Source organism: Scyliorhinus torazame, chromosome 8 (assembly GCF_047496885.1).
Source record: "Scyliorhinus torazame isolate Kashiwa2021f chromosome 8, sScyTor2.1, whole genome shotgun sequence".
NCBI classification, from domain to species: domain Eukaryota; kingdom Metazoa; phylum Chordata; class Chondrichthyes; order Carcharhiniformes; family Scyliorhinidae; genus Scyliorhinus; species Scyliorhinus torazame.
In genome coordinates this window covers 56,548,510-56,572,159 of record NC_092714.1, presented here as the reverse complement: position 1 = coordinate 56,572,159, position 23,650 = coordinate 56,548,510, and the positions used below count along the sequence as shown (strand labels likewise).

The 23,650-nt window shown below is 44.8% G+C and overlaps 1 protein-coding gene across 1 annotated transcript in view; it reads left to right on the top strand.

Moving 5' to 3' along the window:
* LOC140427856 (suppressor of tumorigenicity 14 protein homolog) overlaps window positions 1-23,650 on the top strand; it is a 318,812-nt gene that overhangs the window by 45,176 nt on the left and 249,986 nt on the right. The window contains exons 3-6 of the mRNA XM_072513648.1: window positions 2,635-2,762; window positions 3,827-3,894; window positions 15,623-15,819; window positions 16,416-16,454. Coding sequence (XP_072369749.1) covers window positions 2,635-2,762; window positions 3,827-3,894; window positions 15,623-15,819; window positions 16,416-16,454 — 432 coding nt within the window. The remainder of the gene's footprint in view (window positions 1-2,634; window positions 2,763-3,826; window positions 3,895-15,622; window positions 15,820-16,415; window positions 16,455-23,650) is intronic.

Genomic DNA, 23,650 nt, shown 5'->3' with positions numbered 1-23,650 from the left:
CTGTGAGGCAGCAATGCTAACTGCTGTGCCACTGTGCTGCCATGGGATTGTTAGGGATGGGACATCCCACTGAGATGCACATCAGGACACTGTGGAAATCCTGACATATAGACCCACGTGGAAATAGGCCGGATGTTTCAACTCCCCAGGACCCCCATGAATGTCTCTGATTCTGAGCTTGTCAGTCATTTGGGATATTTCCGACTTAATTACCCGAATAGTTACCGAGGAAATGTTTGACTGATTCAAACCTAATTTAATTTTTGGATCACTGCAAAACTGACCCTTTCAATCAATCAATCAATCACACTACCGTCTTGCTGCCACCACCCACCCCCCCCTCCCCCGCGACTAACCCATGAACACCCAACTATACTCCTGACTACCCCCCAACTGCTTGACGACCTTCCCAGCCTCCCCTTTCTATGCTCTAGACCCCCAGCTAATCCAAAACCACTGTCCTGACCCCCTGACAACCCACCCGCCTGTCTCCAACTCTCCTGATCCGCACTCCCCCCCCCCCCCCCCGACTCCCCCATTGACTACACCCCCCCATTGGACCCGACTACCCCCAACTTGACTATCCACTTACCCACCTACCTTTACCTATTTACCCTCTCTTTTACCTACCTCATCACTGAACTACCCCTCACCAATGTCACCAACGTACTCCCCATTCACTAATATCATTCACTAACATTCAGACTGGACAATGAAAAGTGTCGTTAAAAGTGTGGGGGTGGAAGGTTTCCACCAATTCTACTACGATTCGATGGAGTTCTCCAAGGGGTGCTATGCTGCACTTTTCTGGGACTTCAGGTTCAAAAGATCCCAGTAGAAATGTGGCGCAGCATCAAGTAGAGCAAATTTCCAGATGCAGCGAAATCCAACATTGATTGGTACTCCTCAGAATATCTGGGCAACGATTTGCATTCACATCTTATATCCCACAGCGCTTCCTTTCAGCTAATGAAGTGTAGTCACTGTTGTAATATAGGAAACGCGGTGGCCAATTTGCGCGCAGAAAACTCTCACAACTATAAATATGGTCGTCACCAGATAATCTGTTTTGTGATGTTGATTGAAGTAGAAATATTGACCAGGACATAAGGGGAAACCCCCTACTTTGAAAGAGGAACTTGGTTTAACATCTCATCCAAAAGATGGCATCTCTGTCAGTCCCGCATTCCTTCAGTAGTGCAATGGGGTACCTTGATATTTGTGACCAGGTCCTGCTGTGGGTCTTGAACTCACAACCTTTTGCCTTCGAGACAAGGGTGCTGTCAATGGAGCTACAGTTTACACACGTGACCATTTGTGGCACCGAATTTGAATTAAAATATATTCCTTCATGATATTCTTTCTTAGTCAAGATCCATTTTTTAAATACAATTATTAACTGCCTGTACATTAGCTTCAGGATATTGTGACTGCTTTTGAGACATAATCTTGATATCATATTTGACTCTGATCACATCTGCCCCATCACTAAGACTAACTATTTCCACCTCTGTGGCATCATCCAACTCTAGCCTGCCGCAGCTCATCTATTGCTAAAACTCTCCTGTATGACTTTCTTACCTGTAGGCTTGACTATTCCACTGCATTACTGGCCAGCCTCCCATGTTCCACCCTCTTCAAACTTGGAATTGTCCAAACCTCTGCTGTGCACTAACTCGCACTGAATCTTGTTCACCCATCACCCTTGTGTTCATTTGACCCACATTGGCTCCCAGTATGGTGATGCCTCCATTTAAAATTTCTGTCCTTGTTTTCAAATCCCTCTATGGCCTTGCCCCTGCCTATATTTGTACTGTCCTCAGCCCTGCAATGTTCTTGTCAGATGCCCTGAATTATATTACAAGAACACTTGTAGATAAAGCGATAAATAATTTATCAACAATAACTGTGGGTACAGTATATACAAAACTACGGATGAATAACAATAAGATCAAGCACAAGCAACCTCTCTCTTCAGCTTCCTCCAGCCAGTCTGAGGGGTCACCTGACTCTGACATTCACTTATATACTAATGAGACTCCTAGTGGTCATTCGTTGAATTGCAACACAACCATGATATCTCTACAAGCCCGAGAGTGCTCCGGGATATCTGTCCTCCTTCAACTTTGGCCTCTTGAGTATCTCTGATATTAATTGTTTCACCACTGGAGGTCATGCCCACAGCTGTTGAGGTCCAAAGGTCTGGAATTCCTTTCCAAAACCTTTGCCCCCTCTCTACCTCTCAATATCTCCTGCAGACACTTCTTAAAACCTAACTTTTTGACTAAGTGTCTCGTGATCAGCCCCAGTATCTTATATACTTTGGTGTCATATTTGTTTGATAAAGCTCCTGTGAGATGCCTTGGACATTTAACTACTTTACAGGCGTTATATCAATGCAGGTTGTTGTTGGAATCAATTTGGTAACATTTTCTAACACTGCTTATGTTTTGCCTTTTGGAGCTTTGCTCACATATTACTAATAATTTGAAAGATTATCTTGTGATTTACAATAGAACCATAGTAATTGCATTTCTCTTTCAACCAATCAAGAATAAAGTTTTCATTCTAATACAGTTCTGAATACTGTAATAGTTTTTGGTTAATCCTCTGCATTCTATCAACTCCCAACAGATGAGATTCCAAATGGTCGAGTTTACTTCAGTGGTTCGGTTCATCTGATAAATGCCTTCTTCACGTCTGCATTAACAGACAGTAGATCCACTGAGTTTATATACTTAGCCAATCAGGCCGAGGAATCAGTAAGTAACATAATTTTATGTAATGGTTTGTCTAGCTTTGCACTTATAGGCATAATCCACTTTCAACAGGATGAAGAAGTTGCACTGCTACAAATGAGACATTTAACATAATTTTAAAAAATATGATACATAAAGGTTCTGCTTTGTGCACAATTAACAGTATGGGTGCAAATTGCATTTGAAATTGTGGTCGTTTTCGGGAGTAAATATATGGTTGAAGCTCTGCCAAAATTCATTCCCATAATCACAAAAGAAAAGTCTTCATGAGTCAACACGATCATGGAGTATAACACTGCATAATTTTGTTTTCATTCCTTGCCTTATATATTTAGGAGTAGTAACCTGATGAAGTTTTATTAATACGACTGAAAATGCATTTACCGCAAAAATTAACATTTTAGTCCAGCCCAATATGTGCGAATAACCTGATTTAAAATCATTGCAAATTACTTGAATAACAAGACTGAAATATTTACCCGTATCACTGGAGTTTGTTTTTTTTCATGGTAAACTACATACCTTTTAGTATTTAAAATCTTTAAAAATGTGCACACTAGTGTCTTTGCATCTAAAAAGCCATCTTAATTTGAAGAGCATCCTTGAGCGATCAAAATAGGGTGCAATCAGCATGCCCACTACATTGATCTGATGGTGGTGACTGGGCAGGGTCAGTTACAAGTGTAACGCTTTTTTAAAATCAATGCTAAAGATTTTTTAAAACTCAACTTATCCTCAACATAACTTCCACTTGAAACTCTTTGATTTTTAAAAAAAATGCTCGCTTGGCCAATTTTAGTACAAGCTAGAAACCATAATATTCAAAGTCCTAAATTTATTGTTACAGATTAATCGCCACATGATTCCTCCCCTGTTAATGCACATATTTTATGGTGTGGCAAAAAGATAATGAATCTTTATGAGATATGTTATCCACAACATACTCATTAACATGAAAACGTAGTTTAGTTTTAACTAGGATACAAGCTTGTTACTTAGAAGTAGTTGGGAGTTAGAATTGAATTGCTAGCTTTGGTTTATTTTATTTTATTTTATGTGTTCGGCAGTTGGCTGAGATGTTTAGAAGATCACAGTTGGCACAACGTTTTGTCAGTGTCAATGTCATCTCCTTTAGGTAGGAATCCATTTCTCTATGTTCTCATACGATGGTTTTCCCTTCAAGTCCAAAACTTGATTTAGACTTTTCAATGTTAGCTTGTTTCTAATCTAACATCCATTTAGAGGTTTTTAACAATCAGTTAATGATGCAGTCTCCTTCACTGAACCCTAGAGCTGGGGTCACAATGTATTGAATATGTTTAAAATCCTGGGCGTTGGAGTTTATTGATGACATCGCTGGTGAATATTATGCTTTCACTCTTTGGCAACAAGGGGTTCCTTTCAACAAAATGAAATAGAAATCCTGAAAGGATATACAAACTTGACAACATTTCAAAAGCAAACATTAATGAACAACAACAATCTCAACTTAACAACAACTGTTGTTGGCTGCAATTATGTAGCAAATTTTACGTTTAAAGGCACTTCACAAACATAGAACATAGAACATTACAGCGCAGTACAGGCCCTTCGGCCCTCGATGTTGAGCCGACCTGTGAAACCATTCTATAGCCCATCTACACTATTCCCTTATCGTCCATATGTCTATCCAATGACCATTTGAATGCCCTTAGTGTTGGCGAGTCCACTACTGTTGCAGGCAGGGCATTCCACGCCCTGAGTACTCTCTGAGTAAAGAGCCTACCTCTGACATCTGTCCTATATCTATCTCCCATCAATTTAAAGCTATGTCCCCTCATGCTAGACATCACCATCTGAGGGGAAAGGCTCTCACTGTTCACCCTATCTAATCCTCTGATCAGATAACGAAAACAGCCTCAAGTCCCTCAGCTTTCCCTCATAAGATCTTCCCTCCATACCAGGCAACATTCTGGTAAATCTCCTCTACACCCTTTCCAATGCTTCCACATCCTTGCTATAATGCGGCGACCAGAATTGCACGCAATACTCCAAATGCGGCCGCACCAGAGTTTTGTATAGCTGGAACAGGACCTCATGGCTCCGAAACACCGCACGCCTTCTTAACAACCCTCTCGACCTGGTTGGCAACTTTCAGGGATCTATGTACATGGACACCGAGATCTCTCTGCTCATCCACACTACCAAGAATCTTACCATTAGCCCAGTACTCTGTCTTCCTGTTATTCCTTCCAAAATGAATCACCTCACACTTTTCTGCATTAAACTCCATTTGTCATCTCTCAGCCCAGCGCTGCAGCTTATCTATGTCCCTCTGTAACTTGTAACATCCTTCCGCATTGTCCACAACTCCACCAACTTTAGTGTCATCCGCAAATTTACTCACCCATCCTTCTACGCCCTCCTCCAGGTCATTTATAAAAAAGACAAACAGCAGTGGCCCCAAAACAGATCCTTGTGGGACACCACTAGTAACTGGACTCCAGTCTGAACATTTCCCATCAACCACCACCCTTTGTCTTCTTCCAGCTCGCCAATTTCTGATCCAAACTACTAAATCACCCTGAATCGCCTGTTTGGTCACCTTCTCAAAGAACTCAATAAGGTTTGTGAGGCACGACCTACCCTTCACAAAACCGTGTTGACTATCTCTAATCAAATTATTCATTTCAAGATGATTATACTTCCTATCTCTTATAAAACTTTCCAAGACTTTGCCCACAACAGAAGTAAGGCTCACTGGTCTATAGTTACCGGGGTTGTCTTTACTCCCCTTCTTGAACAAGGGGACAACATTTGCTATCCTCCAGTCTTCTGGCATTATTCCTGTAGACAAAGATGACTTAAAGATCAAAGTCAAAGGCTCAGCAATCTCCTCCCTAGCTTCCCAGAGAATACTCGGATAAATCCCATCCGGCCCAGGGGACTTATCTACTTTCACACTTTCCAGAATTGCTAACTCCTCCTCCTTGTGAACCTCAAGCCCTTCTAGTCTAGTAGCCTTAATCTCAGTATTCTCCTCGACAACATTGTCTTTTGTGAATACTGACGAAAAATATTCGTTTAGCACCGCTCCTATCTCCTCGGACTCCACGCACAACTTCCCGCTACTGTCCTTGACAGGCCCTACTCTTACCCTAGTCATTCTTTTATTTCTGACATATCTATAGAAAGCTTTAGCGTTATCCTTGATCCTACCTGCCAAAGACTTCTCATGTCCCAGAGGGGCTGGTTTAGCACACTGGGCTAAATCACTGGCTTTTAAAGCAGACCAAGGCAGGCCAGCAGCACGGTTCAATTCCCGTACCAGCCTCCCCGAACAAGCGCCGGAATGTGGCGACTAAGGTCTTTTCACAGTAACTTCATTTGAAGCCTACTTGTGACAATACGCAATTTTCATTTTCATGTCCCCTCCTGGCTCTTCTTAGCTCTCTCTTTAGGTCCTTCCTAGCTAACTTGTAACTCTTGCACGCCCTAACTGAACCTTCATGTCTCATCTTTACATAAACCTCCTTCTTCCTCTTGATAAGTGTTTCGACTGCTTCAATAAACCACGGTTCCCTCGCTCAACCACTTCCTCCCTGCTTGACAGGTACATACTTATCAAGGACAAGCAGTAGCTGTTCCTTGAACAAGCTTCACATTTCCATTGTGCCCATTCCCTGCAGTTTTCCTCTCCATCCGATGCATCCTAAGTCTTGCCTCATCGCATCATAATTGCCTTTCCCCCAGATATAACTCATGCCCTGCGGTATATACCTATCCCTTTCCATCACTAAAGTAAATGTAATCGAATTGTGGTCACTATCACCAAAGTGCTCACCTACCTCAAAATCTAACACCTGTCCTGGTTCATTACCCAGTACCAAATCCAATATGGCCTTGCCTCTCGTTGGCCTATCTACATACTGTGTCAGGAAACCCTCCTGCACACATTGGACAAAAACGGACCCATCTAAAGTACTCAAACTATAGCATTTCCAGTCAATATTTGGAAAGTTAAAGTCCCCCATAACAACTACCCTGTTGCTTTTGCTCCTATCCAGAATCATCTTTGCAATTATTTCCTCTACATCTCTGGAACTTTTTGGAGGCCTATAGAAAACCCGTAACAGGGTGACCTCTCTTTTCCTGTTTCTAACCTCAGCCCATATTACCTCAGTAGACGAGTCCTCATCAAACGTCCTTTCTGCCACCGTAATACTATCCTTGACTAACAATGCCACCCCTCCCCCTCTTTTAGCATCTTCCCTGAGCTTACTGAAATATCTAAACCCCGGCACCTGCCACAACCATTCCTGTCCCTGCTCTATCCATGTCTCCGAAATGGCCACAACATCGAAGTCCCAGGTGCCAACCCATGCCGCAAGTTCACCCACCTTATTCCGGATGCTCCTGGCATTGAAGAAGACACACTTTAAACCACCTTCCTTCCTGCCTGCCAGTACACTCCTGCAACGTTGAAACCTTTCTCATGACCTCACTACTCTCAACCTCCTGTATACTGGAGCTACAATTCAGGTTCCCAAGCCCCGGCTGAACTAGTTTAAACCCTCCCGAAGAGGATTCGCAAATTTCCCCCCCAGAATATTGGTACCCCTCTGGTCCAGGTGCAGTCCATCCCATTTGTAGAGGTCCCCCCGACCCCAGAATGAGCCCCAATTATCCAGAAATCTGAAACCCTCCCTCCTGCACCATTCCTGTAGCCACATGTTCAACTCCTCTCTCTCCCTATTCCTCATCTCGCTAGCACGTGGCACGGGTAACAACCCAGAGATAATAAGTGTTTGTCCTAGATCTAAGTTTCTACCTTAGCTCCCTGAATTCCTGCCTTACATCCCTATCCCTTTTCCTACCTATGTCGTTTGTACCTATGTGGACCACGACTTAGGGCTGCTCCCCCTCCCCCTTAAGGATCCCGAAAACAAGATCCAAGACATCACGGACCCTGGCACCTGGGAGGCAACACACCAACCGCGAGTCTCTCTCGTTCCCACAGAATCTCCTATCTATCCCCCTAACTATGAAGTCTCCAATGACTAATGCTCTACTCCTCTCCCCCTTCCCTTCTGAGCAATAGGGACAGACACTGTGCCAGAGACCTGTACCCCATGGCTTACCCCTGGTACGTCCCCCCCCAACAGTATCCAAAGCAGTATACTTGTTACTAAGGGGAACGACCACAGGGGATCCCTGTACTGACTGCTTATCCCAGCCCCTCTCATCGTCACCCATCTATCTTTATTCTTTGGAGTAAATACATCCCTGAAGCTTCTATGTATAACCACCTCTGCCTCCTGAATGATCCGAAGTTCATCCAGCTCCAGCTCTGAGGAGCTGGAGATGGGTGCCCTTCCCACAGATGAAATCAGCAGGGACACTGATGGCGTCACTCACCTCAAACATTCTGCAGGAGGAACATTGCACTCCCTTCCTGCCATCCGCTCTAGATAAAAAAAGAAAGAAAGAAAGCTTACCTGTTATTCTCTCTACCCCTTAGGATAAAGGAGGTGGAAGGGTGGGGGACACTACAAGTGTCATGTCTAGGGTTTAGAAACTGCCCAACTTAAATACAGGTAAAAATAAAACACTTACAGCAACCACTGCGCCCCACACAAAAACAGCAATCAGCTGTTCTGGGCCTGAGCAAACAATTTATATCTTTACTACTTACCCACAGTCACTCTGTCGTCACTCCGACTGGATTCAGCTGGAAACTCCCTACAGTAAGATTTTTAAAAATGTACTCCCCTTCTCAGCAAGCACTCAAAGAACAAAGAAATGTACAGCACAGGAACAGGCCCTTCGGCCCTCCAAGCCCGTGCCGACCATGCTGTCCAACTAAACTACAATCTTCTACACTTCCTGGGTCCGTATCCCTCTATTCCCACCCTATTCATGTATTTGTCAAGATGCCCCTTAAATGTTACTATCGTCCCTGCTTCCACCACCTCCTCCGGTAGCGAGTTCCTGGCACCCACTACCCTCTGTGTAAAAAACTTGCCTCGTACATCTACTCTAAACCTTGCCCCTCTCACCTTAAACCTATGCCCCCTAATAATTGACCCCTCTATCCTGGGGAAAAGCCTCTGACTATCCACTCTGTCTATGCCCCTCATAATTTTGTAGACCTCTATCAGGTCGCCCCTCAACCTCCGTCGTTCCAGTGAGAACAAACCGAGTTTATTCAACCGCTCCTCATAGCTAATGCCCTCCATACCAGGCAACATTCTGGTAAATTTCTTCTGCACCCTCTCTAAAGCCTCCACATCCTTCTGGTAGTGTGGCGACTAGAATTGAACACTATACTCCAAGTGTGGCCTAACAAAGGTTCTATACAGCTGCAACATGACTTGCCAATTCTTATACTCAATGCCCCAGCCAATGAAGGCAAGCATGCCGTATGCCTTCTTGACTACCTTCTCCACCTGTGTTGCCCCTTTCAGTGACCTGTGGACCTGTACACCTAGATCTCTCAGACTTTCAATACTCTTGAGGGTTCTACCATCCACTGTATATTCCCTACCTGCATTAGACCTTCCCTCACATTTGTCTGGATTAAACTCCATCTGCCATCTCTCCGCCCAAGTCTCCAAACAATCTAAATCCTGCTGCATCCTCTGACAGTCCTCATCGCTATCCGCAATTCCACTAACCTTTGTGTCGTCTGCAAACTTACTAATCAGACCAGTTACATTTTCCTCCAAATCATTTATATATACTACAAACAGCAACGGTCCCAGCACTGATCCCTGCGGAACACCACTGGTCACAGCCCTCCAATTAGAAAAGCATCCTTCCATTGCTACTCTCTGCCTTCTATGACCTAGCCAGTCCTGTATCCACCTTGCCAGCTCACACCTGATCCCGTGTGACTTCACCTTTTGTACTAGTCTACCATGAGGGACCTTGTCAAAGGCCTTACTGAAGTCTATTTTGACAACATCCACTGCCCTACCTGCATCAATCATCTTAGTGACCTCCTCGAAAAACTCTATCAAGTTAGTGAGACACGACCTCCCCTTCACAAAACCATGCTGCCTCTCACTAATACGTCCATTTGCTTCCAAATGGGAGTAGATCCTGTCTCGAAGAATTCTCTCCAGTAATTTCCCTAACACTGAAGTAAGGCTCACTGGCCTGTAGTTCCCTGGATTATCCTTGCTACCCTTCTTAAACAGAGGAACAACATTGGCTATTCTCCAGTCCTCCAGGACATCACCTGAAGACAGCGAGGATCCAAAGAGTTCTGTCAAGGCCTCAGCAATTTCCTCTCCAGCCTCCTTCAGTATTCTGGGGTTGATCCCATCAGGCCCTGGGGACTTATTTACTTTAATATTTTTTAAGACGCCCAACACCTCGTCTTTTTGGATCTCAATGTGACCCAGGCTAACTGCACACCCTTCTCCAGACTCAACATCTACCAATTCCTTCTCTTTGGTGAATAATGATGCAAAGTATTCATTTAGTACCTCGCCCATTTCCTCTGGCTCCACATATAGATTCCCTTGCCTATCCTTCAGTGGGCCAACCCTTTCCCTGGCTACCCACGTGCTTTTTATGTACGTGTAAAAAGCCTTGGGATTTTCCTGAACCCTATTTGCCAATGACCTTTCGTGACCCATTCTAGCCCTCCTGACTCCTTGCTTAAGTACCTTCCTACTTTCCTTATATTCCACACAGGCTTCGTCTGTTCCCAGCCTTTTAGCCCTGACAAATGCCTCCTTTTTCTTTTTGACGAAGCCTACAATATCTCTCGTTATCCAAGGTTCCCAAAAATTGCCGTATTTATCCTTCTTCCTCACAGGAACATGCCGGTCCTGAATTCCTTTCAACTGACACTTGAAAGCCTCCCACATGTCAGATGTTGATTTGCCCTCAAACATCTGCCCCCAATCTAGGTTCTTCAGTTCCCGCCAATATTGTTATAAATAGCCTTCCCCCAATTTAGCACATTCACCATAGGACCACTCTTATCCTTGTCCACCAGCACTTTAAAACTTACTGAATTGTGGTCACTGTTCCCGAAATGCTCCCTACTGAAACTTCTACCACCTGGCCGGGCTCATTCCCCAATATCAGGTCCAGTACCGCGCCTTCCCTAGTTGGACAGCCTACATATTGTTTTAAGAAGCCCTCTTAGATGCTCCTTACAAACCCTGTCCCGTCTAAGCCCCTGGCACTAAGTGAGTCCCAGTCAATATTGGGGAAGTTGAAGTCTCCCATCACCACAACCCTGTTGTTTTTACTCTTTTCCAAAATCTGTCTACCTATCTGCTCCTCTATCTCACGCTGGCTGTTGGGAGGCCTGTAGTAAACCCCCAACATTGTGACTGCACCCTTCTTATTCCTGATCTCTACCCATATAGCCTCACTGCCCTCTGAGGTGTCCTCCCGCAGTACAGCTGTGATATTCTCCCGAACCAGTAGCGCAACTCCGCCTCCCTTTTTCATCCCCCTCTATCCCGCCTGAAACATCTAAATCCTGGAACGTTTAGCTGCCAATCCTGCCCTTCCCTCAACCAGGTCTCTGTAATGGCAACAACATCATAGTTCCAAGTACTAATCCAAGCTCTAAGTTCATCTGCCTTACCCATAATACTTCTTGCATTAAAACATATGCACTTCAGGCCACCAGACCCGCTGTGATCAGCAACTTCTCCCTGTCTGCTCTGCCTCAGAGCCACACTGTCCCTATTCCCTAGTTCTCCCTCAATGCTCTCACCTTCTGACCTATTGCTCCCATGCCCACCCCCTTCCATACTAGTTTAAACCCTCCCGTGTGACACTAGCAAACCTCGCGGCCAGGATATTTATGCCTCTCCAGTTTAGATGCAACCCGTTCTTCTTATAGGTCACACCTGCCCCGGAAGAGCTCCCAGTGGTCCAGATAACGGAAACCCTCCCTCCTACACCAGCTGTTTAGCCATGTGTTTAGCTGCTCTATCTTCCTATTTCTAGCCTCACTGGCACGTGGCACAGGGAGTAATCCTGAGATTACAACCCTAGAGGTCCTGTCTTTTAACTTTCTGCCTAGCTCCCTGAACTCCTGCTGCAGGGCCCCTTCCTGCCTATGTTGTTAGTACCAATATGTACAACAACCTCTGCCTGTTTGCCCTCCCCCTTCAGGATGCCCTCTACCCGTTCGGAGACATCCTGGACCCTGGCACCAGGGAGGCAACATACCATCCTGGAGTCTCTTTCACGTCCACAGAAGCGCCTATCTGTGCCCCTGGCTATAGAGTCCCCTATTACTATTGCTCTTCTGCGCTTTGACCCTCCCTTCTGAACATCAGAGCCAGCCATGGTGCAACTGCTCTGGCTGCTGCTGTTTTCCCCTGATAGGCTATCCCCCCGACAGTATCCAAAGGGGTATACCTGTTCGAGAGGGGGACAACCATAGGGGATTCCTGCACTGACTGCCTGCCCTTTCTGGTGGTCACCCATTTCACTATCTGCACCTTGGGTGTGACCACATTTATATAACTGCTATCTATGACGCTTTCCGCCACCTGCATGCTCCTCAGTGCATCCAATTGCTGCTCCACCGAACCATGCGGTCTGTGAGGAGCTCCAGTTGGGTGCACTTTCTGCAGATGAAGCCATCCGGGACACTGGAAGCCTCCTGGACCTGCCACATCTCACAGTCAGAGCACTGCATCCCTCTAACTGACATTGCGTCAATTAATTAGTAAATTAAAGTTAAAAGTTAAAATTAAACATCTTCAAGTTACGGTGACCACAATGCACGTATGCAAATTTCCCCTGCAACTGCCAATCAGCAGCTCCGCTCTACTGCCCTCTGCTGGATGCTTGCCTTCACTTGAACAGCTAGGGTCTCTTGCACAGGTACACCCTCAAGTTACAGTGACCACAATGCACGTATGCAAATTTCTCCCGCAACAGCCAATCAGCAGCTCCGCTCTACTGCCCTCTGATGGATGCTTGCCTTCACTTGAACAGCTAGGGTCTTTTGCACAGGTACACCTTCAAGTTACGATGACCACAATGCATGTATGCAAATTTCCCCTTCAACAGCAAATCAGCAGCTCTGCTGCACTGCCCTCTGCTGAATGCTTGCCTTCACTTGAACAGCTAGGGTCTCTTGCACAGGTACACCTTCAAGTTATGGTGACCACAATGCACGTACGCAAATTTCCACTGCAACAGCCAATCAGCACCTCCGCTCTACTGCCCTCTGCTGGATGCTTGCCTTCACTTGAACAGCTAGGGTCTCTTGCGCAGGTACACCTTCAAGTTATGGTGACGACAATGCACGTATGCACATTTCCCCCGCAATAGCCAATCAGCAGCTTCACTCTACTGCCCTCTGCTGGATGCTTGCCTTCACTTGAACAGCTAGAGTCTCTTGCAGGTACACCTTCAGGTTACAGTGACCACAATGCACGAATGTAAATTTCCCCCGCAACAGCCAATCAGCACCTCTGCTCTAATGCCCTCTGCTGGATGCTTGCCTTTACTTGAACAGCTAGGGTCTCTTGCACAGGTACACCTTCAAGTTACAGTGACCACAATGCATATAAGCAAATATCCCCCACAACAGCCAATCAGCACCTCTGCTCTACTGCTCTCTGCTGGATGCTTGCGTTCACTTGAACTGCTAGTGTGTCTTGCACAGGTGCACCTTCAAGTTATGGTGACCACAATGCACGTATGCAAATTTCTTCCACAACAGCCAATCAGCAGCTCCAATCTACTGCCCTCTGCTGGATGCTTGCCTTTACTTGAACAGCTAGGGTCTCTTGCACAGGTACACCTTCAAGTTAAGGTGACCGCAATGCACATATGCAAATTTCTTCCACAACAGCCAATCAGCAGCTCCAATCTACTGCCCTCTGCTGGATGCTTGCCTTCACTTGAACAGCTAGAGTCTCTTGCAGGTACACCGTCAAGTTACAGTGATCACAATGCACGTATGCAAATTTTCCCCACTACAGCCAATCAACAGCTCCGCTCTACTGCCCTCTGCTGGATGCTTGCCTTTACTTAAACAGCTAGGGTCTCTTGCACAGGTACACCTTCAAGTTACAGTGACCACAATGCATGTATGCAAATTTCCCCCACAACAGCCAATCGGCACCTCTGCTCTACTGCTGGATGCTTGCCTTCACTTGAACAACTAGTGTGTCTTGCACAGGTACACCTTCAAGTTACGGTGACCACAATGCACGTATGCAAATTTCACCCACAACAGCCAATCAGCATCTCCAATCTACTGCCCTCTGCAGGATGCTTGCCTTCACTTGAACAGCTAGGGTCTCTTGCACAGGTACACCTTCAAGCTAAGGTGACGGCAAAGTACGTATGCAAATTTCCCCCACAACAGCCAATCAGCAGCTCCGCTCTACTGCCCTCTACTGGATGCTTGCCTTCACTTGAACAGCTAGGGTGTCTTGCGCAGGTACACCTTCAAGTTACAGTGATCACAATGCACGTATGCAAATTTCCCCCGCTACAGCCAATCAGCAGCTCCGCTCTACTGCCCTCTGCTGGATGCTTGCCTTCACTTAAACAGCTAGGGTCTCTTGCACAGGTACACCTTCAAGTTACGGTGACCACAATGCACGTATGCCAATTTCCCCCGCAACAACCAATCAGCAGCTCCGCTCTACTGCCCTCTGCTGGATGCTTGCCTTCACTTGTACCGCTAGGGTCTCTTGCACAGGTACACCTTCAAGTTACAGTGATCACAATGCACGTATGCAAATTTCCCCACAACAGCCAATCAGCAGCTCCACTCTACTGCCTCTGCTGGATGCTTGCCTTTACTTGAACAGCTAGGGTCTCTTGCACAGGTACACCTTCAAGTTATGGTGACCACAATGCATGTATGCAAATTTCCCCCGCAACAGCCAATCAGCAGCTCTGCTGTACTGCCCTCTGCTGGATGAGTGAGGAATGCAATGTGTGAGGAAAATGATCCTTGAGCCAAAGAAACAGAGATGTCGTGGATTGGCAAACAATTTGATCAAAGGGTGGATATTACAGAGGAGTGGGTGGTGAAAACGAATTGGGGTTTAGTGAGGGAACTTGAGGTTGACACTTAAGTGGCTGAATCTTTGAATCATCGAGTGATACAGCATAGGAGGAGGCTATTTAGTCTGTCAAGGAGTGGAAGAAAGGGAGCTGGGGGTGTATAAGAGGACTAAATTAGAGGGATAGAAAATATGAATGGGTAATTGTAGAATGTTATAAAGATAGGGAGGGAACCATGTTAAAGAAAGATTTGGACATGGGTGTAAGCATTATAAATTTCAGATGTTGGAGAACCGGAAGCTAATTTAGGTCAGTGAAGAATGCTGTGGTGACTAAGAGGGACTTGGTGCAGGAAAGGATATGGAGAGTGGGTTTTAGATCGCTGAAGTTTAAGGAGGATAACTAAAACCAAAGTTGATATTTTACTTTCATTCTGCCATCCTAGTTTATTTGTAGTTAAATAAGGACAGGTGGGAGAACATTGCTCATAATAGAATCTGTTAATAAAACAGTGAGTGTAGCTCCAGAAGGTTCAAATTGGTGGAAGTTACTAATGTCATGTTTTTACGTCTGAATTGTCCTTTACAGTTTAATATGTCCCAAAAAGTATTAACAGCAGTTTTTGAGTAATCCTTTTAATTTTTTTGAATGTAGTACAAGTCTGCAGATTTTAATCATTCATAAATAAATTGTTATGATAAGTGCTTTAAGATTGAATAACAGTGGTGTTTTTGATATTTTCCACAAGGCAACAATTCTCACTCAGCTGAACACACTTTGAGATATTGAAAGATTATAAATGTAAATGTTTTGTTATTTTCCAATTGGTTTTTCTAATAGAATCTACTGTGTTTCTTTTTTCACAGTGAAGGAAGTGTTTTAGCTTACTTCATGATTACATTCTCTGTCGGGAGAAACAGACTTATAGAAGACAACACAGTCCTACATGCTTATGATGTGGTTAAGGTATTGAATAACTACCTGAGGAAAACAACTGAATCTAGTACTGTTCCAGGGCTGTTGGGAAAGTTCCATTTAGATGTTAATTCCATTAACATTTATGGTATGAAATTTTCCTATAATCTTAGTTCTCATAATTAGAGATGGGATGCCAGTTATTAACAATAAATTTATATATTTTCGGGTGTGAGAATAGATCCATTTGCAGTCAGCGCAAGATTAAACAAAAGAACATTGTGATTGTGTACTTATCACCTTACATCCTCTCTCTCAGGCAAAGGAGACTGCAGAGTTGAGACGATGCTTAAATGTGCATGGTATTGTGATCATGTCTTCAGAAACTTTTACTTTAATTTTTTCTGTTCCCACTTTACAGCAGTATATCAGAGCACTCAACAATAATGTGACTGGTTTGTATGACATCCTGTCTGAAGCTAACTTTGAATCTGTTTCAAATGAGATAACACAACAGTATCAGCTTTTCAGAGGTCAAAGGGGTGAAAATGATGTAATATTTACAGAGTTGAATGGTTCTAGCTGTTTTACGGATTTCAGTTGATGAAAAACTCCTAATCCTATAAATATATTTGTAAACTTACTACTAATAATCAATATGTTTTGAAGTGTTCATTCATTTTTGTACTTTAGCCTGTTTTGAAACTTGTGGCAAATGTTTTTACTTCTGATATTCTTTTACAGAAACAGAACATGACGAGCATTCTCTCTTCTTGGAAGAAGGTACGTAGCCTTTTAACTAATAACGTGATAGACAACTAAATTCCTGTTTAACTTGAGACTTTTATGTACATAGGACAATAAAGAACCAGCAAAATGTTGCTCATAATAGAATCTGTTAATAAAACAGTGAGTGTAGCTCTAGAAGATTCAAATTGATGACAGTTACTAATGTAATCTAATTTTATCTTTTGCTATTTCAATAAAGATGCCGAAGATAATTAACAAAAAAGATTTTCATAAATTGTTTTAAATAAATTGAAAATACCCATTTAATCTAAAAATTGAATTTCTGTTAGAATCCTTCTACAGGGAAGTAGATATTTGTAAGAAACGATTTCTATCTTGCAAACAATATATTATTTTGTTTGATATAAGACAATTTAATATTGGTTTCTTAAACGTAATACTTTTACAATTGTTTAATCCGTCTCCTATTATCTGGTCCAAATATCCTTTGGTGCCTCTTCGTGAGTGAAAAGGCCAAAATAGGAGGTCCCACATTATACAGTTCTAAATACCATACTGGTGATATTTTGTTAAAAATGTATTCTATGATACGACAGTTCGTTGTCGTGTGTTATATTGATGTATACTGCTCAAATTGTGATAATGTTTGGTTCTACTATTGAAATCTGTGTACAGACATTTTATTTTAATTCAATGATCCCACTATTCAATTATGGGAAGAACGATTGGTGGTATACAAATTTGAGAAAGCAACGTTCATTAGAAAAGACAATCATTGTAAAAGTAGCTTTCCATAGTGCACTTACAGCTCATTACAAAATTTCACGTATTTCACTTTGGGACTAAGAAAATGCAGCCCCCTGTGCTCATTCATTACAACATAACATGCATAATTTGCGACAAACATGGACTCCAACCAAATTATTTATATCTCGGAAATACATAAACCACAACATCCTATTGTGTAGGGCCAGTATTTCCGGTGCCAGGGCAGCACGGTGGCGCAGTGGTAGCACTGCAGTCTCACGGCGCTGAGGTCCCAGGTTCGATCCTCTGGGTCACTGTCCGTGTGGAGTTTGCACATTCTCCCCGTGTTTGCGTGGGTTTCGCCCCCACAACCCAAAAATGTGCACGGTAGGTGGATTGATTACGCTAAATTGCCCTTAATTGGAAAAAATGAATTGCGTACTCTAAATTTATTTTTAAAAAGTATTTTGGGTGCCACAGATGTCAATTCAACTCCAAAATAGAGACCATAATATGCACGCTTTTTCTGGTGTGGGCCCCTCGGATTCTGTTTTGGGTAGTTTGTTACTATAGGGATACATCAGAGATAGGCATATTGAGGAAATTCGATAATTAAAGAAGAGAAAACTTTTGCAGAACCAATTGGAAAGGACCAGCGACTGGGACCAGCTGAGTTGTGTTCCAGAGAGCTAGCAGGGACATGATAGGCTGACTGGCCTCCTCCTGCGCTATTACTGTTATATGATTCTTTGTTACAGTATTGTACCCAGGTATAAGTTAAATGGAATAATAGAAAATCATTGTTTCTAGCCCTTTGCTTAGGAGAGGCAGCCACTTCACCTACTCACTTTCAGTCCCTTCATTCCTTCTATGTCCTCATCACTATGAATTTTATCAGCTGCAAGATAAATAAAAGGTTGAACTAAAGACACATCACCCCCCTCATACATGTTTTGTGTTTTCCCAATTGAATATATTTAAGGCTGAGGTAGAGAGATTCTTGGTCTCTTGGAGATCAAGGGACATGGGGACTGGGTGGTAAAATGGAGTTTAGGCCATAATCACATTGGACGTACAAAGACAAAAATCAAGACTGTTTATCTGAATGTTTGTAGCATTTATAACAAGATGGCCAGCAGAAATAGAAATAAATGAATATGAGATGATAGCCATTTGCAAGGGATGCCTGGTCAGCTCTCAAAAGCGACTAAGAGGCTGAATCAGAGCCACAACTTTTTAATGTTTTAAGACGTTGCGGAAAGATCGCTTTGTTCCAGGAGTGATAATATAAGAATAAGGGCTTAGTTATTTTATAAACAAACTTTATGAAAACAGAATTAAAGAAAACACTGTTTAAATCGTTAAACTTCAACCCTAGCAATAACAGATTACATACAGTTTCTTAACCTTAACACACTAGTTCCCATTAAACAGAACATCAGAAGGATCAGAAGGCATAGAATCACTGGGTAGAGTTGAGAAATCACAAAGGTAAAAAGACCCTGATGGGAGTTATGTACAGGCTCCCTAGCAGTAGTCAGGATGTAGAGCAGAAAATAAATCAGGAGATAGAAAAGGCATGTAAAAAAGGCAATATTGCAATAATCATGGGGCACTTCAATATGCAGGTGGACTGGAAAAATCAGGTTGGTAGTGGATCCCAAGAAAAGGAATTTGTGGAATGTCCAACAGATGATTTTTTTGGAGCAGCTTGTGACAGAGCCTACCAGGGAACAGGCAATTCTGGATTTGGTGATGTGCAATGAGGCAGACTTGATTAGGGAATTTAAGGTGAAGGAACCCTTAGGGATAGAATTTACCCTGCAGTTTGAGAGGGAGAAGATGCAATCAAATGTAACGGTATTACAATTAAATAACGGTAACTACAAAGACATGAGGGAGGAGCTGGCCAGAGTTGATTGGAAAAGGAGCCTAGCAGGGAAGACAGTGGAACAGCAATGGGGGTTTTTGGGGGTTATTCGGGAGGCACAACAGAAATTCATCCCTAGGAGGAGGAAACATGCTAAGGGGAGGACAAGGCATCCATGGCTGACAAGGGAAATCAAGGACACCATAAAAGCTAAAGAAAAAGCATACAAAGTGGTGAGGATTAGTGGGAAGCCAGAGGATTGGGAATCCTTTAAAAGTGAGCAGAGGACAAAATAAAAAGCAATAAGGGGGGAGAAGATGAAGTATGAGTGCAAGCTAGCTAGTAATATAAAGGAAGATAGGAAGAGTTTTTTCAATATATAAAAGGTAAGAGAGAGGCAAAAATAGACATTGGATCACTGGAAAATGTGGCTGGAGAAGTAATAATAGGAAACAAACAAATGGCAGACGAACTGAATAGATACTTTGCATCAGTCTTCACGGTGGAAGACATCAGTGGGATGCCAGAGCTCCAGGAGAACCAGGGGGCAGAGGTGAGTGCAGTGACCATTACTAAGGAGAAGGTTCTGGGGAAACTGAAAGGTCTGAAAGTGGATAAGTCACCTGGACCGGATGGACTGCACCCCAGGGTTCTAAAAGAAATAGCTGAGGAGATTGTGGAGGCATTGGTGGTGATCTTTCAGGAATGTGGAGGCAGGAAGGATCCCAGGGGACTGGAAAGTGGCTAATATAACACCCCTGTTTAAGAAGGGAGGGAGGGAGAACACGAGAAATTATAGGCCGGTTAACCTGACTTCAGTCATTGGTAAGATTTTAGAATCCATTATTTTTTTTTTTAAATAATATTTTATTGAAAATTTTTGGTCAACCAACACAGTACATTGTGCATCCTTTACACAACATTGTAACAATACAGATAATAATGACCTTTTTTAAATTTAAACAAAAACAACAACAAATAAATAAATATTAAATAACAAAAAATAAAAACTAGCCCTAATTGGCAACTGCCTTGTCTCAGGCCACACCCCCCCCATCCCTCCCCCCCCCCCCCCCCCCCCCCCCCCCCCAAGTCCTGGGCCGCTGCTGCTGCCTTCTTTGTTCTCCCCTATCTATCTTTCCGCAAGATATTCGACGAACGGTTGCCACCGCCTAGTAAACCCTTGAGCCGACCCCCTTAGGACGAACTTAATCCGCTCTAACTTTATGAACCCCGCCATATCATTTATCCAGGTCTCCACCCCCGGGGGCTTGGCTTCTTTCCACATTAGCAATATTCTGCGCCGGGCTACTAGGGACGCAAAGGCCAAAACATCGGCCTCTTTCGCCTCCTGCACTCCCGGCTCTTGTGCAACCCCAAATATAGCCAACCCCCAGCTTGGTTCGACCCGCACTCCTACTACTTTCGAAAGCACCTTTGTCACCCCCATCCAAAACCCCTGTAGTGCCGGGCATGACCAAAACATATGGGTATGATTCGCTGGGCTTCTCGAGCACCTCGCACACCTATCCTCCACCCCAAAAAATTTACTGAGCCGTGTTCCAGTCATATGTGCCCTGTGTAATACCTTAAACTGAATCAGGCTTAGCCTGGCGCACGAGGACGACGAGTTTACCCTGTTTAGGGCATCTGCCCACATCCCCTCCTCAATCTCCTCCCCTAGCTCTTCTTCCCATTTCCCTTTTAGTTCGTCCATCATAGTCTCCCCTTCGTCTCTCATTTCCCTATAGATATCCGACACCTTACCGTCCCCCACCCATTTCTTTGAGATGACTCTGTCCTGCACCTCTTGTGTCGGGAGCTGCGGGAATTCCCTCACCTGCTGCCTCGCAAAAGCCCTCAATTGCATGTACCTGAATGCATTCCCTTGGGGCAACCCATATTTCTCGGTCAGCGCTCCCAGACTCGCAAACTTCCCATCCACAAATAGATCTTTCAATTGCGTTATACCTGCTCTTTGCCACATTCCATATCCCCCATCCATTCCCCCCGGGGCAAACCTATGGTTGTTTCTTATCGGGGACCCCCCCAGTGCTCCGGTCTTTCCCCTATGTCGTCTCCACTGTCCCCAAATCTTCAGTGTAGCTACCACCACCGGACTCGTGGTATAGTTCCTTGGTGAGAACGGCAATGGGGCTGTCACCATAGCCTGCAGGCTGGTCCCCCTACAGGACGCCCTCTCTAATCTCTTCCACGCCGCTCCTTCCTCCTCTCCCATCCACTTACTCACCATTGAAATATTAGCGGCCCAATAATACTCACTTAGGCTCGGTAGTGCCAGCCCCCCCCTATCCCTACTACGCTGTAAGAATCCCTTCCTCACTCTCGGAGTCTTCCCGGCCCAAACAAAACCCATAATACTCTTTTCTATCCTTTTGAAAAAAGCCTTCGTGATCACCACCGGGAGACACTGAAACACAAAAAGGAATCTCGGGAGGACCACCATCTTAACTGCCTGCACCCTCCCTGCCATTGACAATGCTACCATGTCCCATCTCTTGAAATCTTCCTCCATCTGTTCCACCAACCGCGTCAAATTTAGCCTGTGCAATGTGCCCCAATTCTTAGCTATCTGGATCCCCAGGTAACGAAAGTCTCTTGTTACCTTCCTCAACGGTAGGTCTTCTATTTCTCTACTCTGCTCCCCTGGATGCACCACAAACAGCTCACTCTTTCCCATATTCAATTTATACCCTGAAAAATCCCCAAACTCCCCAAGTATCCGCATTATTTCTGGCATCCCCTCCGCTGGATCCGCCACATATAGTAGCAGATCATCCGCATATAAAGATACCCGGTGTTCTTCTCCTCCCCTAAGTATTCCTCTCCATCCCTTGGAACCTCTCAGCGCTATCGCCAGGGGCTCAATCGCCAGTGCAAACAGTAATGGGGACAGAGGACATCCCTGCCTTGTCCCTCTATGGAGCCGAAAATATGCCGATCCCCGTCCATTCGTGACCACACTCGCCACTGGGGCCCTATACAACAGCTGCACCCATCTAACATACCCCTCTCCGAACCCAAATCTCCTCAACACCTCCCACAGATAATCCCACTCCACTCTATCAAATGCTTTCTCGGCATCCATCGCCACTACTATCTCCGTTTCACCCTCTGGTGGGGCCATCATCATTACCCCTAACAACCTCCGTATGTTCGTGTTCAGCTGTCTCCCCTTCACAAACCCAGTTTGGTCCTCATGAACCACCCCCGGGACACATTCCTCTATTCTCATTGCCATTACCTTGGCCAAGACCTTGGCATCTACATTGAGGAGGGAGATTGGTCTGTAGGACCCGCATTGTAGCGGATCCTTTTCCTTCTTTAAAAGAAGCGATATCGTTGCTTCTGACATAGTCGGGGGCAGTTGTCCCCTTTCCTTTGCCTCGTTGAAGGTCCTCGTCAGTAGCGGGGCGAGCAAGTCCAAATATTTTCTGTAAAATTCAACTGGGAATCCGTCCGGTCCCGGGGCCTTTCCCGTCTGCATGTTCCTAATTCCTTTCACCACTTCTTCTACCGTGATCTGTGCTCCCAATCCCATCCTTTCCTGCTCTTCCACCTTGGGAATTTCCAGCCGATCCAAAAACTCCATCATTCTCTCCCTCCCATCCGGGGGTTGAGCTTCATACAATTTTTTATAAAATGTCTTAAACACTTCATTCACTCTCTCCGCTCCCCGCTCCGTCTCTCCATCTTCGTCTCTCACCCCCCCCTATTTCCCTCGCTGCTCCCCTTTTCCTCAATTGGTGTGCCAGCAATCTGCTCGCCTTCTCTCCATATTCATACTGTACACCCTGCGCCTTCCTCCATTGTGCCTCTGCAGTGCCTGTGGTCAGCAAGTCAAATTCCACATGCAGCCTTTGCCTTTCCCTATACAGTCCCTCCTCCGGTGCTTCCGCATACTGTCTGTCCACCCTCAAAAGTTCTTGCAACAACCGCTCCCGTTCCTTACTCTCCTGCTTCCCTTTATGTGTCCTTATTGATATCAGCTCCCCCCTAACCACCGCCTTCAACGCCTCCCAGACCACTCCCACCTGAACCTCCCCATTGTCATTGAGTTCCAAGTACTTTTCAATGCATCCCCTCACCCTTAAGCACACCCCCTCATCCGCCATTAGTCCCATATCCATTCTCCAGGGTGGACGCCCTCTTGTTTCCTCCCCTATCTCCAAGTCTACCCAGTGTGGGGCATGATCCGAAATGGCTATAGCCGTATATTCCGTTCCCCTCACCCTCGGGATCAATGCCCTACCCAACACAAAAAAGTCTATGCGTGAATAGACTTTATGGACATAGGAGAAAAACGAGAACTCCTTACTCCTAGGTCTACTGAATCTCCACGGGTCCACCCCTCCCATCTGCTCCATAAAATCCTTAAGCACCTTGGCTGCTGCCGGCCTCCTACCAGTCCTGGACTTCGACCTATCCAGCCTTGGTTCCAACACCGTGTTAAAGTCTCCCCCCATTATCAGCTTTCCGGTCTCTCGGTCTGGGATGCGTCCTAGCATTCGCCTCATAAAATTGGCATCGTCCCAATTCGGGGCATACACGTTTACCAACACCACCATCTCTCCCTGTAATTTGCCACTCA